Genomic DNA, 17,435 nt, shown 5'->3' with positions numbered 1-17,435 from the left:
AGACCAAGCCCACTTTGACTTTGAAAAACTAGAAATAGGAAAAACTGGCCAACTGGTGAGTCTCTTACAATGCTTTCTAGCAGGTAGGGTGCCTCTGTAGCTCATCTGCACCTCAGTTAACTCTGGTAGTGAAGAAACTGGTTCAAACTAATAACTCTGATCTTAGCAAAATCACTGCCAATCTTATGTGATACTTTCCAAGAGAGGAAGAAAGCCCAAATGGAGTTACTGAGATTTAAACTTTGAGATAAACACATCCTGAATCAGAATACACACACCTAATAGAGGAGGGGCGCCTATGTGGGTCAGATGCTGGGGGAACACTGATAATAGGTTCCCTCAGGGTCCCTCCTGGTGAAGGGGGAACCTTCGGAAAACAAGTTTCAGCATTTATAGTTCCTTTGGCAAGACAATTCCCCCATTGTGAAATGCTACATCAAGTGAACTTAGTTCTGTGTCCTTCATCTTTTCATTCTTTATCTTCTGTGATTTTGATAATTTCCTTATGACTCTATCTGGTAATTCCAATGAGTTGACAGTGGATGGTTGTGTCACAATTAAAATACATTTTTTAAAGTCCTGATAAATATGAAGATCAAAAATATCTCTTCACTGTGTGCCCTGCGTTTTCTTTCAGTAGGCTGGCCGTGCAACTTCGAGGGCTAGGAGTCTATTTAAAAATACCCAATGGCAAGTCGGCCTATCATGCAGGATGCACTTCACCTCTGTGCAAATTATGCAGAAGACTTAGCAGTTATCCAGAATGCATTTTATGACAATTTTGTTAATGAAGTTCATGACACTTTACTTTGCTAGTAAGGTGTCCCTAGAGCCAAGTGTTAGAAGTTAGTAAATTCAAGAACACTGCTTTTAAACTTCTAGAAAGAGCTGTATTCTCCCTATCTATTTCTATATCATCTAGAATACAAAGAAAAGAGGAGGAAAATAATCTCAAGATCTCCAGTTCTAGTCAAAGGGCAGTGCTTTATATGTAGACAGTTGAAAAAATCCAGAAATTTGGCTGACATTTTAATGTCACAGATAAAAATGGAATTAAAGTGAATAATCAGTACTAAAGTAATTTCTTCTACTTCAGTTTGACTTACAGGAAGTCATCTCAAAAGATGTGTATCTCTCACCAGAGGCTTCTTAGCTATAACTAGAAACATTAAACCTTCTCAAAAAGTTTTAAACCTTTGCTCTCAATATTAGTTCAAGGTATAGCATGTGCATGGTTCCACAAAGACTGGTCAGATGTCGCATGTCCTGACAGTGGGCGCTCAGAATGAAGTCTACTTCCTTGAGGTTTAAGCATTTACAGTACTGCCAGCTGGATCCTGGAACACAATCAGCAAATAAGCGATATTCCTAAATTACATCAGAAAATCCCAATTAGAGAACACAGACTCAGATCCAAAACAATATTTTAAGGAAATTAAACATCTAATCTGAGTCAAGTGGCTTCTTTAGGAAGTACCCTGGTGTGAGTCCTATCCTTTTTCTGGCACAGACACATTTTGGCAGACGCAAGGGTAGTAACTGCCCAGTACTCAATGGTTCCTTCAGATTGAAATCAGATGCAGGCAACATTCTCAATTTAAGCTGATTAAACACACAGACTAAACCAGGTAATTACAAAAGCATGTGTTGGAAAGAAGAGACAGAATGGGGACTTCTTTATTTTTAAAAGTGTTTTGAAAGATGGGAACAATTTTACAAATAAAAAAGTGGAATTATGCCAGATACAGAAACAGATGTTTTGGATCGTGAAGCTGCTGGTAATTGAGCCTTCTTGCCTAGCATCACCGGGTTCTGACCCAGGATTCAAGGGCCCTGGCTAAGTTTTACCTCTACTTCCATTCTGAAGTTGTTTGATCCTATTCACTTACCACCCACCACTGGGACAAAAACAACCTTCAGCTGCAGCAAGGTATAACAAAGAGTAATTCAAATGAGTTGGTGGGGAAAATCCTACATAATTTTTACTGCTTTTGATATTGTATTGAAAATGAATGTAGCTAACTTTAGAGCAAGTGTTTGGCTAACAGGTAACTCCAAAGTGCATGTTCCTTTTTTAAAAGCTTATTAGGAAACAAAGCAAGCAAGTTCTATTAATGTATTTCTAGTGGATGACGCCAGTGCATTTCTTTATGCTTAATCCATGCCTGCAAGCCTGATGCCTGCCAAGGGGACTTCTCAGCCCCTCCACAGCCGCCTCCTGGGAACAGAGGGATGTGCAGGATACTGGGAGTAATCTAAGTGGCTCATTTTCTATTTCTAAGCTTTCTGCTATTCACAGAGGTGGAAATTGCAAATTGTGTGCCACACCCAGGGTATTCCATAAAGAAGGGATAGAGGCAGTCAATGTCTTATTCAAATTTCATGTCCCCCACTCCCCCACCCCTATTTGTGTTTTTCATATTCAGAATAGTGTTTTCTGATAATGTTTCCTTCATTCTTTTCCTTCCTTTTTCATTTAACACCACTTGCTTTTAGTCCTCTAAGGAATAATGCTGGTGACTGAGTGACCACTTGGTTTAGCAGGTTCCAGAATGCATTTTATGACAATTTTGTTAACAAAGTTCATGACACTTTACCAGCTTCCCTTACTCATGGTGTCATTTGCTTTATAGCCTAAAGAGTATTTTGTCTGAAATTTGAAAAGTGGGAATCAGCCTACTGATCCCAATTAGGCTACGATGCAGATGAAGAATCTGAGGTGGAATTCAATCCTCCCCATCACTGCAGATAGAAACGGAAATGACAGAGTGGAGCTTTTGACTGCCAAAGTTACATGGTAAAGACTGCTGACACTTTTTTATATCAATAATTTTACTCATTCCTACAAACAAAATTATTCTCTATTATTCTCTTCTTATTAGATACACAGAAAATGATCTTCTATTCGCAAAATAAGTCATTTTTGGTTCTTATGTTAGAAATTCCTTTTCTGAGAAGCAAAACATTTTCATCTCTTGTACTTTTAAGTTTCTGCAAGTTTTACATACCTATGCTTCTCCAGAAAAATCCTTGCATACAAGTAAATTAAGTAGAATGATTATAATTAAAATTTCCCAAATGTTAAGAACTCTACATTAGCAGTAAACACATTACCTTAATTCACACCAAAATCACACTATCATATATTTGCTTTGCACTTGACAGTTTAAAACCACGTTCATATATTTTGAACCTTAGGAAAGTGAGGCACGGAGAGTAAAATACCTTTTGCAGTAAAGGACTATGTCACACAGACATGACATGACATAGCCAGCATTTGACTCATCTGGGTCTTTGGACAGAAACCAAATACTCTTTCCAAAATGCTACATTTTGTCAATTTCGGATCCTTCTCAGAGCCTGGTGGACTAGGACCTTTCAAGCATCAAAGACAAGGTATCCTGGGGTGTAATGGATATGGTTTCCTGTTCCAAATGTCTCCAGAGTCAGAATGACTTGGGTTTGATTTGTAATTACATCACTTACTAGCTTTAGAGCAAAGCCAAATACTTAAATTCTTTGAGTTAAGTAATAAATCCAGGTAAATCTCCTCAACTTTCCACCCACACACTTTGGGCAGAACAAAGCAGCAGGATTTTGACAGTTCAAGTAAGCACCTGAAGCTCACATTCTGAACCCTGCATTTCCACTGAGTAACCACAACTCCCTCTTCTTCTGTGACAGCTGCCATCAATCATCGCATCCTGTTCATTCTATCTACCTCACAGCAACCAGCCACCACTTCCAATTTTCTCCGCTCCCAGTGCCACTACCTACCACCTTCACCTAAACATCTCCTGTCATGACTCCTGAAACAGACTGGTCTCTCTCATTTCTTCTCACCTCTCTCCACTCTGCAGCCTCAGGGATCTTTCCAAAACACTAGCCACACAGCCAGCCTACTTAGCAGCTTGGTAAAGTCTCTCTCCATCTTTTTTGTGTTTTTCGTGCCCACAGTCTGGGGAAGCAGTGACAAGACAGTGGGGTTGAAGTAGGAGGAAGAAAGCTGCTGACTAGTTCCTGATTATCTTTTTGTCACACATCAAACTCTCTGCAGAAACCTTCACAGTAGCCTCTAAGGGGACTCAATTTAGTGATTTGACTCCTCCAGTGAATTGTATTCAACATGACAGCAATGCCCACTGTACCATCAGCACCTAGCACTATCCCTAACATAGAATAACAATTCAATCATCTGTTTCCAAAGAATGAGTAAATGATTGGAGGTGATTAAGAGTTTTAAGTATCAAATAACAAACTGTCCAGGGAAGGTCACAATCATTTTTTAAAAGACTACCCATTAATTTCTGAGTATACTTGTAAAATCAATGCCTCCTATATTTAATGGAAATATATGTTTGAGTCAACCATTACTATGATGGTCAGACTTTCTATTCTAAGAAAACAAAACAGTTCATAAAGTTTCCAAGACACAATGATTTAGGGACTTACTTGGGGTTGAATGGATATTCAAGAGATGCTCTCCACCCCTGCCCTTGAATTAAAAAAAAAAAAAATTCTATGCAGTACTTGTACCCTTTCTTTTTTAGATCTTCAAGTTCAAGTTCAAGCAGTGCAGCCGTAAAAGCTTTCCCACCTTGGGGCCTAGCTTGTGAGGACTACTCTGCTTCATTTGGTAGAGGGGCATAGAGAACATTCTAGACCTGAGGTGACTATAGCCACTGTTGAAGTGGCTTTTATCACCTTGTTTCTATTAAATGGTGTGCATTTTTAAGTGAGGAATGAGCAGGGAGAAGAAAAATAATATATTGGCTTCAAAGCTGTATCCTTATTGTTAAGTGATCTTTATTTCTTTTTTATGGAACAATTTAAAGGATAGACAGCATGTCATGAGTTTCAGTTTAGAATCTGTCATTTCCTAGGCTGGATAACCCTTGCCAAGTGATTTCCTCACCTGTAACATAATCAAATTGTTATGTCCTGGGGTTTCTGCCAAAACATTTAGCAATTTAGTGGCTTTCTCAAAATCATAGAACTGTAAGAGAGGGAGCCAGGATTTAAATTTGGTCCTCCGAATGCCCAACCCTTTCTAATTGCCAGTCTTTGGGGCAAAGTGTTGTAGAAGACAAGGGTAGTGCTATATGGGCACGATCAGTAAGCCAGGGGTTCAAAAAAAGAAATGAAAAATGATTAGCAAAGAACATTACTCATATTGAGGTTATTTCATCCGGTCTACTATTTATCATACCTACTTGCTGATACACTGTCTTTTTAAGTTCTATCTACTAGCGTCAAGACCATGTATTTTTCCAGAAAGGTTTTAGGAATAAAAGCATGAAACCCTTAGACACTGAAAGGATACAGCAAATCATTGCCAAATACAAAGACTTATTCTCAATTTCTTCCAAGACATTTCTCCATAGAATTCAGTGACCTACAAAATCTTCTTCACGTACATTAATAGCCCTAAAACGTTGATGTGAAAGTGATAATGTTTTAATGATGGCAACAATTGTGCTTCATAGTATTACTTGAATAAAGCAGGACAAATTCTCTATAAAAGATGCTAATTCTAAAAAAAAAAAAAACAAAACAAAACAAGGTCCTTAAATATCATAGCCACAAGAGACCGATAAAATTGAATTTATATCTAGCTTAATTCAACAATGGAAAAGTCAGCAGTTAAAGGGTAGATAAACTTCCCTTTGTCCCTCTTTTCCTGAGAAACTTTCAAATGTTGAAAATCAATTCCTTTTGTCCCCTTGTTATTCATCTGCTACACATTAAACAGAAACTCTGGGCATCGAGTGATTCCCGCAGGGTCTTTCATCTAGAGAGAAGCCTGGTACAAATTAAATTCTTACTCTCCCTCACAAATTATAGATATGGATTGTAGTAGACCATTGATTTATCAGTTTATGCTTCTGCTAGGTCAGCTTGATATGAGTAGCTGACTGTGGCTCTTTATGTAAAGCTACTCTGGGTTTGGGGAGTTGTGGTGTTTTATTAATTAATGCAGAGATTAACATATTGCAGGCTCTATATTAGAAAGTGTTCTGTTATATGTTGCATATTAGCAACTTCCCACCTCCTTGAGCCAGTTGAGATGTGGACCTCTGTCTTTCCATGTGTGCGCTGTAACATACTACTACAATACTATGCAAGACTATTACCTCTGACAGCAACGTTATGCTATGAAAATGACCATCACAAGCGTTATTATACATAATGTGGAAAAACAGAATGCAGAAGGCTCTTGGAAAATTTTAATTGATGCAAGCATTGTTTTAGCATTGGACTTAAAGAAGGGACTTTCACCCCCGGCATGAAATGTCTTTGGACAGCACCACCTACCGAGGATATCTATAAAATCCCTTCTGTTTCAAGAAAACCATGCACATATGCTAACAAACACATACACACAGCTTGAGTTTTGAGTCTGTTATTAGGAAGTTAGAAGGATTTCACTTTACTCTGTTACCCAGGAAATATATGAAAATCCTTTTTTGGCAGAGTTCTTTTGGGTTTTTAATCAGAAAAGGATTTAGTCAGTCCTCATATGTACCAAGGGGCCCTCCCCCCAAATTTATTCAAATTCCCACCCCACCCCAAGATTTGTGTCTATGTCCAATATCGCTTTCATGTGTGAGCTCATGGAAATCAACCCCAAACAATGTACTTGGTGGAAACTATCTTCTTCACTGAGAAGCCAGCTAAGGCCTCACCTCACTCGAATCCTCCTGCTGATTGATGACGGCCAGCGCGTCCTCCGCCGCCTGCCGCTTGGCCTCAGCGACCGTGCGCTCCATTTTGGCGCGCTCCGTCGTGATCATGTCGTGGGCTTTCCGCTCGGCCTCTGACACGGCCTTCTGCAGCTCGGTCATCGCCTGGCGCTTCACCTCGTTGACCGCCTCCTCTGCGAGGGGGCAGCCAAATCAGACAAGAGAACATTTCTATTAGCGCCAATCTTGGAAACGGATCGCTATTAAATAGAAATCTACCGAAACCAGGGACTGCGCATCCCTGTGACTACCTAAAGCATCAGATTTCTGAAATTTCCATAGGTAAATAGATTTTTTTTTCTTTCTTTCTTTAAATGTTGTATCACTAACTACAGCTTGCCTACCAAACAAGCACACATTCATAAAGGAGTCTGGGACCACACTAAGGAGTTGATGGTCAAAAATAATCTCAAGAAAACAGTCAGGATAATTCAACCACACTGAGAAGGTCCTTTGTCACAATGCTACAGGTTAGGATGGGCCTAAGAAGTACATGTTACAGTCTTCAAGACAGGAGAAGGAGTTTATTTCATACATACAACACATATATGTTCAAATAATTGTTCTTCTGGTCAAAAATATAGCATATTAGTAAAAAGGCAATTCAAATAGCAACATAGCATATTAGTTAAAAGGGAATTCAAATAGCAACTTAGTTCGTGTAGACAGTTTAAAGAAAATCGAAATGAAAATAGACAATGATCCTGGTTTTCTTTTTCTTAAGTTATTTCTAAGTAATGTGGTTATGTGTTTCATAGCGTAACTGATAGGGATCTCTTTTTCAATATAATTTTCTCATTTCCCAAGGTTTTTTCACCATTTTGATATATTCACCATTCTTACAGATATACATGATTTCTCATAGCCAGCTGTTGCAGTAAACAAGTACAAGTGGATCACAACATAGACCCGAACGATCAAGCTTTACTGTAAACCTGCAAGGTGTCAAATTAACTCCTTACTTTTGACTGTGGGAAGGGTACACAGATTTGACTAATGTACAACATAAGATTGACAACTAAAACAAGTAATTTCCATTTTTAAAATTAACTGTTCTAATTAACAAGGGGAAAAATATCCTCCCTCTGAATTAGTTTATCTAATTTTCATCTTTATTCAAAGCAAAATGACAATGATTAATTGAAAATTTAATAAGCAGTAATTATTAACTTGGCAAACCTAGTACCAATTAACACTCTATTAAAACTAATTATGACATGTTTCATTCAAGTGTTTGCACTTAATTGTTTCACCCACTTAAAAAGCACCTTAATTAAATGTTCTGTTTAATTAAAAACATAGATTCCTAATAAAAATGTTTTACTGTAGATTAAAAATGTAAGAGATGCAAGTACTCCTATGGTTTCTTTAAATTTATGTGGTTTATTTCACACATCTATATTGGCCCATCAAAAACCCTCCACTAGTAATAAGCTGTCATGACTTTGTGGCCTCCTGTCATTTTAACATCATTATTTCTGTTAAAGTTTACTGATTTGCAGTTACTGTCTACCAGGTCGCATAAGTTAAAATATAAGGGAAGATCCATACTGGAAATATTAACTAACATATGTAAGCCTAAATTACTTGCTGTAAGATATGCATTTAAAATCTAGATAAAGTATTGCACAGAGCTTACAGGAACTCCTTCACCAGGGGGGTGAAAGATGCCTTTATTACCCATCATAAGCAACTTGGGGCACCAGGGAAGTACTGCCCTTCTAACTATACAGCCAGGGTCTAATTTAGTTTGAATATTCAAGGTGAATTAAAATTCTATCTAAGTGGTAATACAGGACAATAATTTTTGCTTACGATCAAAGCTGTAGCTTGACTAATTGTGTATGCAAATCAGGCAATTTATATTTAAATTATGCATTCCTATTCTAATCCCACAGGCATATACAGATCAGCAAAGAGAATTGGTAGGACATTTGCAAGGTGCTTGAATATTTATTACCAACTGCAAACATTCACTGATCATTTGAAAAAGAAACATACTGAAGAAATCATTCAGTTGCAATTTAAAATCCATCTTTATGTTAGATTTTCCTCCCTCAGTTTTGTAAAGGCCTTTGTAAATTTACAATGCATTTTGTTACCTTTCCAGTTGCTTTTAAAAATACTGCTTGTAGGGGACCACTGTTGTTCCCTTTACCATTTGCTATGATTTCAAAAATTTTAAAAGGTAGTTGTCTTACTATTATATTGTATATTGGGACAACGTGCAAAATTCTTTCAAGGTCCGAGGATTAAATATCTTTTATCAATGTTATTGTATTGATTTTGGTAACTGTACTGCATTTGTAAGTAAGACAATAATAGCTATTCCAGTATTTAGGTTAAAAGAAAATCACCCCTGCAACTTCCTCTCAAATGGGTGAAGATAATATAACAGAAAGAAAGGAAGGGAAGAAGAAAAGAAAAGTGGAGTATATTAAGGTGAATATGGCAAATGGATAAAAGGTGGATGAAAGTTTTAATGGGATTGCTTTGTACATTTTCTGCAATATTTCTGACAGTTTAAAGTCAAAATAAAATGGTGTCAAATGTTATGTGTGCTGTGAAGCACATGATATACTGTAATTTTAATTTCTCTGATAAAGGAGTTTTCAGAGTTCTACCCTTTTGATATTTTTCAATCAATAATGTTTTTCCCACTAAAATAACAATTGCAATGATAAACAATATTATTGCAGGTATACACTAAAGGTTTTCTTTTAAAAAAAAAATGCCCTTAGCAAATTGTAGAATCTGGGGGAAATGTTTTCAAATTTTGACAAGCCTTGATGTTTTTATGGTGCCTTGATATTATGAACACTAGAAATGGTTTTTAAGAAGCACACAAGCATAAATATAAGCAGCTATTTGAAATTTCCAGGTGAAACTGTCATCTGTACTGTGAGGATTTAAAATCTAGCCTCCTTCCAAGGAACACTGATTTTCATGCAGAAGGTTAGGGATACCGCTATAAGAATATAGCTACAGTGGACCTCTTTCAAGTCTTATTCTAGATAAAAGACCAAATGTAGATAGGCATATATAAAAATAATGCAGCCATTTACTTGATAAGGTTAGGTCTGACCAGACTCAGAGTACACATGTCCACAACAAAAACATGATTATTCTCACTACCTGATAAAGTCTACCCAGACCTGGTTTCAAAACCCAACAAAACAGTGAAGAAAAATACAAATAATAGTGATTCAACAGACTGCAGTATGTTTAAAAAAAAAAAAAAACTAAGTGGAAAATACATAGTGCAGTTTTGAATATGCTTTCAATTGCTTACCACGTAATGGTAGGACTTTGTGCATAGCTATTCAAGTTGACTTTCCAACAAAGTGGTATACTCAGAAAAACCTGCTCTCCAAAAATAGCTGTCCAACAAAGACTTGAGCAGATAATAGCACAGAAGAAATCTGGATTACTCAAGACTTTCTTGTCAATTTGTCTTTATGAACTATCATGGGTTTAACTTAAATACACAGAAATCAGGAAAAGCAAAGACTTTCTCAACATAAAAAGTCATCCTTCTGCTGTCCAAAATGGTAATTGTTTGCACCTCACATTGCAGTAAGTTGTGCTGACAGTTTCAAAATGGAAGAGAAAAATGGTCTGAAAGAAGATATAATAATTTCTTCCCTGGAAGGTGGCCATCAGCACATCTTAAAAGTGTAAAAGTAGCCCATGACAATCACCCACATAGAAAATCTTCTTAGAGTTGATACTATAAATTGAGAAAGACTATAAAGCTAAGTAACATATATATTCAACCTTCCAGCCAAATGGACCTATCTAATTAGCATTTCGGACAAGCATGAGAGCTCCCAGGTCCTGTATATAACTGACTAAGCCTAGAATCTACCAGTTTTTTTGAAAGTCACTTTTATAAAAATAGGTATTTTTTAGTAAAATCTATGAAAAGAACCAAGTTACCAGAGTTAGCAAGTTGTATAGAACCTCAATAAAGTGGATAGAACTAAATGTGGCTGAATTAAATCATATGCCTGAGAAATCTTACATTTAAAATGAGCCCCCCCCCATCCCCTTTAACTCCTGCTCCTCTTACCCACCACCTGTCCAGCTGCAGGAATAGCATAAACCAGGTTTTCAACTCCAGCTATCTTAGTAGCTGGAGTTACAGGAACTCAATATCACAGTATGTGTTTGCCATGTCATCATAAGTCTTGTAACAGATTTTTGTTTTATCTATCTCCTGGGTTGTTTTTTTCAGTTTTGCTTCCACAATTAAAGTGCTAAGTATTACCAAGATTCTGAACTTCTTTAAGACTGACAGGTAATGAGTGATTGGGCACTTAATATCTACTGCAAAATGTAGAACGATGCATCTTAATGAAAATCAGATAGTGTGTAGGTAAACAAAAAGTTTAGCAACATTGTCATTTAACTTAAAATATAATTTAGCTCTGCTCATTTAATGTGAGCACAAAGGACTGATGTTAAAAATTGGTTGTAATGACATTTCTGAGTGTGACATTTCTGAGTGCCTCAACAAGTCACATCAACTAGATTTGATGTGAGTTTTTAAAGAGTTCATAAGAAAGGTTTACAAATGCAACTTAACTGATAATTTATCAAGTTTCTTTTTCATGATGAAAAATTACATGAAAGCCTAGCCCTTACATGCCAAGTTTCATCCTGAAGCCACTCATGTCCCTTATAAATAGGGGTAATAATGGAAATATTGCCAGATTTTCAATATGCACTACTGAAAGCCACTAAAATAAAAACTATTTCATACTCTAATCAGGCCAGGCTTAAGAATATTAATCAGGATTTTAAAACTTTGTTTTTTGGTGGGGGTGTTTTGTTTGATTTTAGTTGTTGTTAGCAGTATAGTCCTTTCTTGTCATGCTTCACATCACTGCATTAACAACTGCACACAGCTGCCAGAACACTAAACTCATGTTTTTAAACAATTCTTACCAGCTTTCTTCCAGATCTCTTCTGGCACGTATCCAGAAGCAGGCCTGTGAAGGAATTCCCGATGTGCATCTATGAAAAGGATAAGGAGTGGGTGGAGAGAGGGGGAAAGTACCATGAGCACTGTTGTGTCATTACCCAGAATGGAAGTAAGCAATGCCCATTCTCTTGGCTTCTTGACAGAAACATAATTCTGAAAGGCTGAGCATTTCACTTATAGAAAATAAACAAAAATAGCAAAGCCAATCATCAAAGCCCAAGGAAAACAGAAGGTCATTGTCCTAAATGCCTTATGTGCTGAAAGCCAAAGTAATTTTATTGCTTTCACTACACAATATGATATTTGGACCCCTGTGTCCAGCACACATAAACTATGGGTATTTCTATGGCATATTTTATTTTGGTAAAGAACATAAATCATATTTGGTAGTTTTCTTTTCAAGAGTCCAATTAGCAGTTTGAGCATCAAATGTTAGGATGATGTAATTTTCACACAGGTTTTTCTACTACTTTTCAACAATGAATCTCACTCCATAGCTAACCAGTTTCTCACAGCTAATTACTTCTTAAATATCTCACTAAGCATCAAAATTTTTCATACAAATTAGATCATATGGATTTGACATGGATGGAAGCAGGAAGGTATCATTAAAATGGATTCACTGGTACTCAGTTAAACAACAGAATTAGCACACACTTTTTAGAAAGGAAAAACAAGTTTTGCTTCAAATAAAATCCTATGCTGCCTATCATGCTTATTAAAACTTTGAAAAAAGCGTTATATTAATAAGGTTGACCTAGAAATGCTAGGCTCCACAATTACATGTTCATGGAAGTGACATGAAACCTTTGATACTTTATACATTATTAACTATAAATTCATTAAGTATATATATATATATATATATATGTATGTATGTATGTATGTATGTATGTGTGTGTATATACACACACATATGTATATATGTCTCAATAGCTGAAGTATGCACATGTCTTCCAGTTAGGATTTAATAAAGGCTTATATGTTTAGGATTTGAGGAAGAAGTCACTTTAGCTTTTATAAATATTATCATCTTTCAATCCATGATAAATTCTGAGTATGTCAAACTTGTTCTACAAGAACATTAGAAATATCAAGTAGTTTGATTTTTTTTAAGCAGTACTTTATATAATGGTATAGTGACCGCCACAGAAATTAAGTACAGTCTGATATTTTTATGGAAGCTATAGAACATCAAAATAGGAGTAAAACAGTCAATTTAGCTATGTATGTTATTTTATATTGAAGTATTATTCTAATTATTCTAAATTTATGAGTTTATTAGGACTTGGTAGTGACTATATGGAATTGTTCTAACCTTGCAATGTTCCTTTAAATCTAAAGTTATTTCAAATATGAAAGCTTTTTTCTGGTGTATATTTTAACTTCATGACTTCTTGACAATAGCATGGACTGGAATTCTTGTGCCGTTCACATGCACATCCATTTCTATAGTGTTAACTCTAAAATCCACAAAACATTTCCATTTAATAATTTTTGATCATTAAATAGTTAAATAAAGCTGCATGGTATATCTATTCCTTCAAGGAAGTATGATGTGGCCAAATTATCAAGCACACTTAGTTCTAGAAGAACTAAGTTCTACTTAGTTCTAGAAGAAACAGAGCAAGTGTACCTGAAGCCACGAGTTAGTGAAACAGAAATTTACTAATGACAAATTTAAAGACAATTTTTGGAAAAGAGTTTGACATACAAATTTCTTTTTAGATCAGAATAGATGAATAAAAGACAGAGAAAACGTCTTCTTCAAAAAGTAGCAAAAAGAACACTTCTTTTATATTTACTGGCTTAAATAATATTTAAGAGTTTATTAATGACCATAATAAACTGGTCATTATTATGGGGGATAGGAAAAGTAATGCTAGGTTCAATCAAGTTCATGCGCTAAAGATACTAATCAGCAGCTCAGATCAGCAGAGAAGAAAGCCACGTTTAGACCGGTGAGATTAAATCACAGCTTTGTCACCTACTAGCCACATGATATTAGACAAGTTCGTTTTCTTCATGTCTCAGTCACACACTTCAGTTCACCTGTGGAGTGGGCACAGTACTAGTGCATTTGAGAGTGCCGCTGTGAGCAATGAATGAGGTATGTCCTGTCCTCTTTTGTGTGGCATTAGTTGCTATTACCCTGATTATTAATTTTCAATATTATTTAAGCAGACTGAGTGAAAGACTGGATATGCTTATTTCCTTATAAATAAGGTAAAAAGAGCAACATAAATTTCTCTTTTATCCCCCAGCAGCTAAATACACATAGTACTTTAAAGAAAATAAAATCATGCAGGAGGTCTCTGTCAACAATATTCAGAGGCGCTTTTTTTACTCTAGGTATATGTCATTTGGGGATAGAAGTTATTTCTGTAGTGAGTGATTCACTGTTTGAGCTCTTAGCAGCAAATCCTTATATTTCTTAGATGATAGTTTCATAAATTTTATTTCACCTCATGAATGTTAATAGCTTGCCAATTTACTCAAGATAGCACACAAGGCTCACCTTCCCATGTGCTGGGCAGGGGAGATATCAGGGCTCATCCACCACCCTAGAAAGCTGTTTGGTATTTGCCTTCTTGAAAACATCTCCCTCCAAATAAATACCAAAGCCGATCAAGCAAAAGTGTTTTAAAATCCTACCCTGCTTTCTAAAAGAATTTGTTTTCGGAATACCAGCCGACTCTAAAAGTAGTGTTTTTATACTGTGCACATACATATACACACACCCACATTTTATACCCTTCCCAGTTCTAGGTCACTGTGTCCTGGGTAACCATTAAGTTTAAAATGTAAAAGATGGAGTGACCAGTAACAGATGTACTCCTCAGAAAGCCATTTTGATACACAGATGAGTACTATAGTAGCTACAGAAAGTCAGATGATTTAACATAAATAAATCTAACATCATCTCTTCTGATTAAGTAGTAGCAAAGCCAATTGTAAAATTGAATCTAAAAAAAAGAGAAAAAAATTCTGAAGTTCATCAACAATACAAGAGACAACTTCTCTTTTAGGGCTTCCTCCTTTAGAAAACTGGCTCATCTAGATAAACCTATGCAAAACACTCTTTTCTAAGGCTTAGCTTGCTTGCTTGCTTTCCTTTCCTTCTTCCCTTATTCCTTCCCTCCCTCCCATTCCTTCTCTTGTGCAGGAGAACTGGGTTGTAGGCAGAGGAACAAATGGGGAGTGGAGGGAAAGGGGAGAAGATTCATGGGTGGGGCACAAGCAGAGGAGGCAAATTCACCAAAATACTATCGGAGCAGTGCCCCATGGGTGGGTTAGCTCCCTGGCTGTGCACAGAATTTGGGCCAAGCAGTGACAGTGACAGAGCAGAGACTTAGCCCCTGGGCCACCAGGGAGGCCCATCTCAAAGCTCAGCTTCTAAAAACGCTAATTTTTTTTTTTAAGATTTATTTATTCGTATAGAACTGGGGTACAGACCAGAGATGTGGAGGGTGAGAGAATTCACCAGGGACAGAGTGGGGAGCAGCAGAACAGGCAGATCGATGAAGTACACTGCTGAGGGGAGCAGCGGGCGGGTCAGGAGAGGTCTGCCAGGCCATGTGGTCACCTTCGGGGAAGGTGGGGATCAGACACATGAGGAAGTGGTTTAAGCTTCTTAGTGCTGTGCTTTAACCCGCTGCGCCACCAGGGAGAGCCCAAGAAGCTAATTTTTAACTATTAATCTTGTCTACCCATAAAATAACGATTGTTATAAAATAGAGAAAAAAGACAGAAGCACCTGAAGGACATGATTTAAAATAAGAAATGTTTAATGCAACTATGGAAAACTATCATTAAAAAAAAAATCCTTCTAGTCCCTCCCTGGTGGCGCAGCGGGTTAAAGCACAGCACTAAGAAGCTTAAGCCACTTCCTCATGAGTTCGATTCCCGCCTGCCCCGGAGGTGACCACATGGGAATGGAGAAGCACTGACCAGCCCGCTGCTCCCCTTAGCAGTGTACTTCGTTCTGCTCCCCACTCTGTCTCTGGTGAAGCCTCTCGCTGCCCCTGAGCCTCTGGCCTATACCCCAGTTCTGTATGCATAAATAAATAAATCTTTAAAAAGTCCTTCTAAATTAAATTTAGCTTACTCGGGAATGGAAAGTGCTGAGGGGACAGGGCAGGGGTGGGGGGCTGGGGCAACAAGAGGAGGCAAAGAGGAGAGGCCTCCAGGAGGTGATATGAAGAAGAGGCAATTAAGTTAAAATGGAGGGGAATGTTACAAGAATGTCAAAGAACAGCCTATGATATAAGGAAGCGATGAAAAATGTACTGTACTAGATACAGATACGAGATCTAGCAAGGGCTGCCATCAATATACATGCAGGGATGAGCTGATCACCTTTCCAGAACCAACATGACCTCAGATGCCCAGCCAGCAACACTCACAGCCTGCCAGCACCTACCTAGCTTTCATCCCATAGCGAGCACAAGGAGGCTGTGGGCTTTATAAACTCTTTTACAAAATCTACACCAAGAAAAAGGAACAGTTAAATGAGTGCAGCTGTACAAATACTACCTATTTTTGTTTGGGGAGGGTAATACACATATAAAATCTCAACATGTTTCAGAAATCCAAACCCTACCTAGAAGCAATCAACTGCTGTAGGGCTTCCAGTTTTCACAAAAACACCTATCGCTCCAGGATGGAATGATTTCTTCTTGTTTTTAAAGGATGGGCATTTTAAATTAATAGTCACATCTTTTTAAAAAACCAATATAATGAAATAAACCAGGCTTTTCAATATTGTAGGCTCTTCATATTAGGTGCTAAGTTGAAAGGTCTTGAAATGAATTCCATGATATGATGTAGAGGAATAATCAGAAGTACATAAAATTCTAAACTCTGATGTTACTCAGATATACCTTGGGTAAATTATTGCTATACAATCTGACAGCATAAGCTGAATAATATAGCCTTCATTTGGAAGCAAACTGTTTTTACACACTTTTGTATGATAAATTACTATTCCAGAGATACAATGGATTTACTATATTTAAGACAGAATTCCTCCTTTCTAGCATCTCTATTACAGAAACTATCTAAAAATTACTACTTAAGAGGAATCAGAAAAAAAAATATATGTAGTAATTGTAATAAAGCAAAAAAGAACATCAACTAACAGCTATAAACCAGAGAGGGGTGAACAAGATCAACACTGGGGTGGGAAGAGCACATGGGACTATGGTGCTGGCATGTGGGTTAAGTGGTGGTGGGGATTACAGCTGAGATGTAAAAATGCACAAAAGACTAATGTAAAAAATACATATATGAAATAAAAAAGAAAAAGGATAAATATTAAGTAAAAAAAAATTACTACTTAAAAGCACTTTCTAATAGGAAAAACCCAAAGCCTGCTCAGAACCGGTGATTTTAAAACCTCATGATGAGGCCCTCCCTGGTGGTGCAGCGGGTTAAAGAACTGCACTAAAAAGCTTAAGCCACTTCTGCATGAGTTCGATCCCTGCCTGCCCTGATCCCTGCCTGCCCCGGAGGTGACCACACGGTGCGGCAGACCTCTCCTGACCCTCTCCCCCCCCCCCCGCTCCCCTCAGCAGTGTCCTTTGTCAATCTGCCTGTCCTGCTCCCCACTCTGTCCCTGGTGAATTCTCTCAGCCTCCACATCTCTGGTCTGTACCCCAGTTCTGTATGCATAAATAAATAAATCTTAAAAAAAAAAAACCCAC

At 37.3% G+C, this 17,435-nt stretch overlaps 1 protein-coding gene across 5 annotated transcripts in view; it reads right to left on the bottom strand.

The window, feature by feature from the left end:
- RUNX1T1 (runt-related transcription factor 1; translocated to, 1 (cyclin D-related)) overlaps nucleotides 1–17,435 on the bottom strand; it is a 134,562-nt gene that overhangs the window by 4,636 nt on the left and 112,491 nt on the right. For all 5 annotated transcript variants that reach the window (XM_012723028.1, XM_012723027.1, XM_012723030.1 and 2 more), the window contains 2 exons: nucleotides 11,694–11,762; nucleotides 6,687–6,877 (listed from right to left, as the gene is read on the bottom strand). In XM_012723028.1, coding sequence (XP_012578482.1) covers nucleotides 6,687–6,877; nucleotides 11,694–11,762 — 260 coding nt within the window. The remainder of the gene's footprint in view (nucleotides 1–6,686; nucleotides 6,878–11,693; nucleotides 11,763–17,435) is intronic.

The sequence above is a fragment of the Condylura cristata genome, unplaced genomic scaffold, assembly GCF_000260355.1.
Source record: "Condylura cristata isolate star-nosed mole 26May11 unplaced genomic scaffold, ConCri1.0 scaffold00009, whole genome shotgun sequence".
Classification (NCBI taxonomy): Eukaryota; Metazoa; Chordata; class Mammalia; order Eulipotyphla; family Talpidae; genus Condylura; species Condylura cristata.
This window is presented reverse-complemented; position numbering and strand designations above follow the sequence as displayed.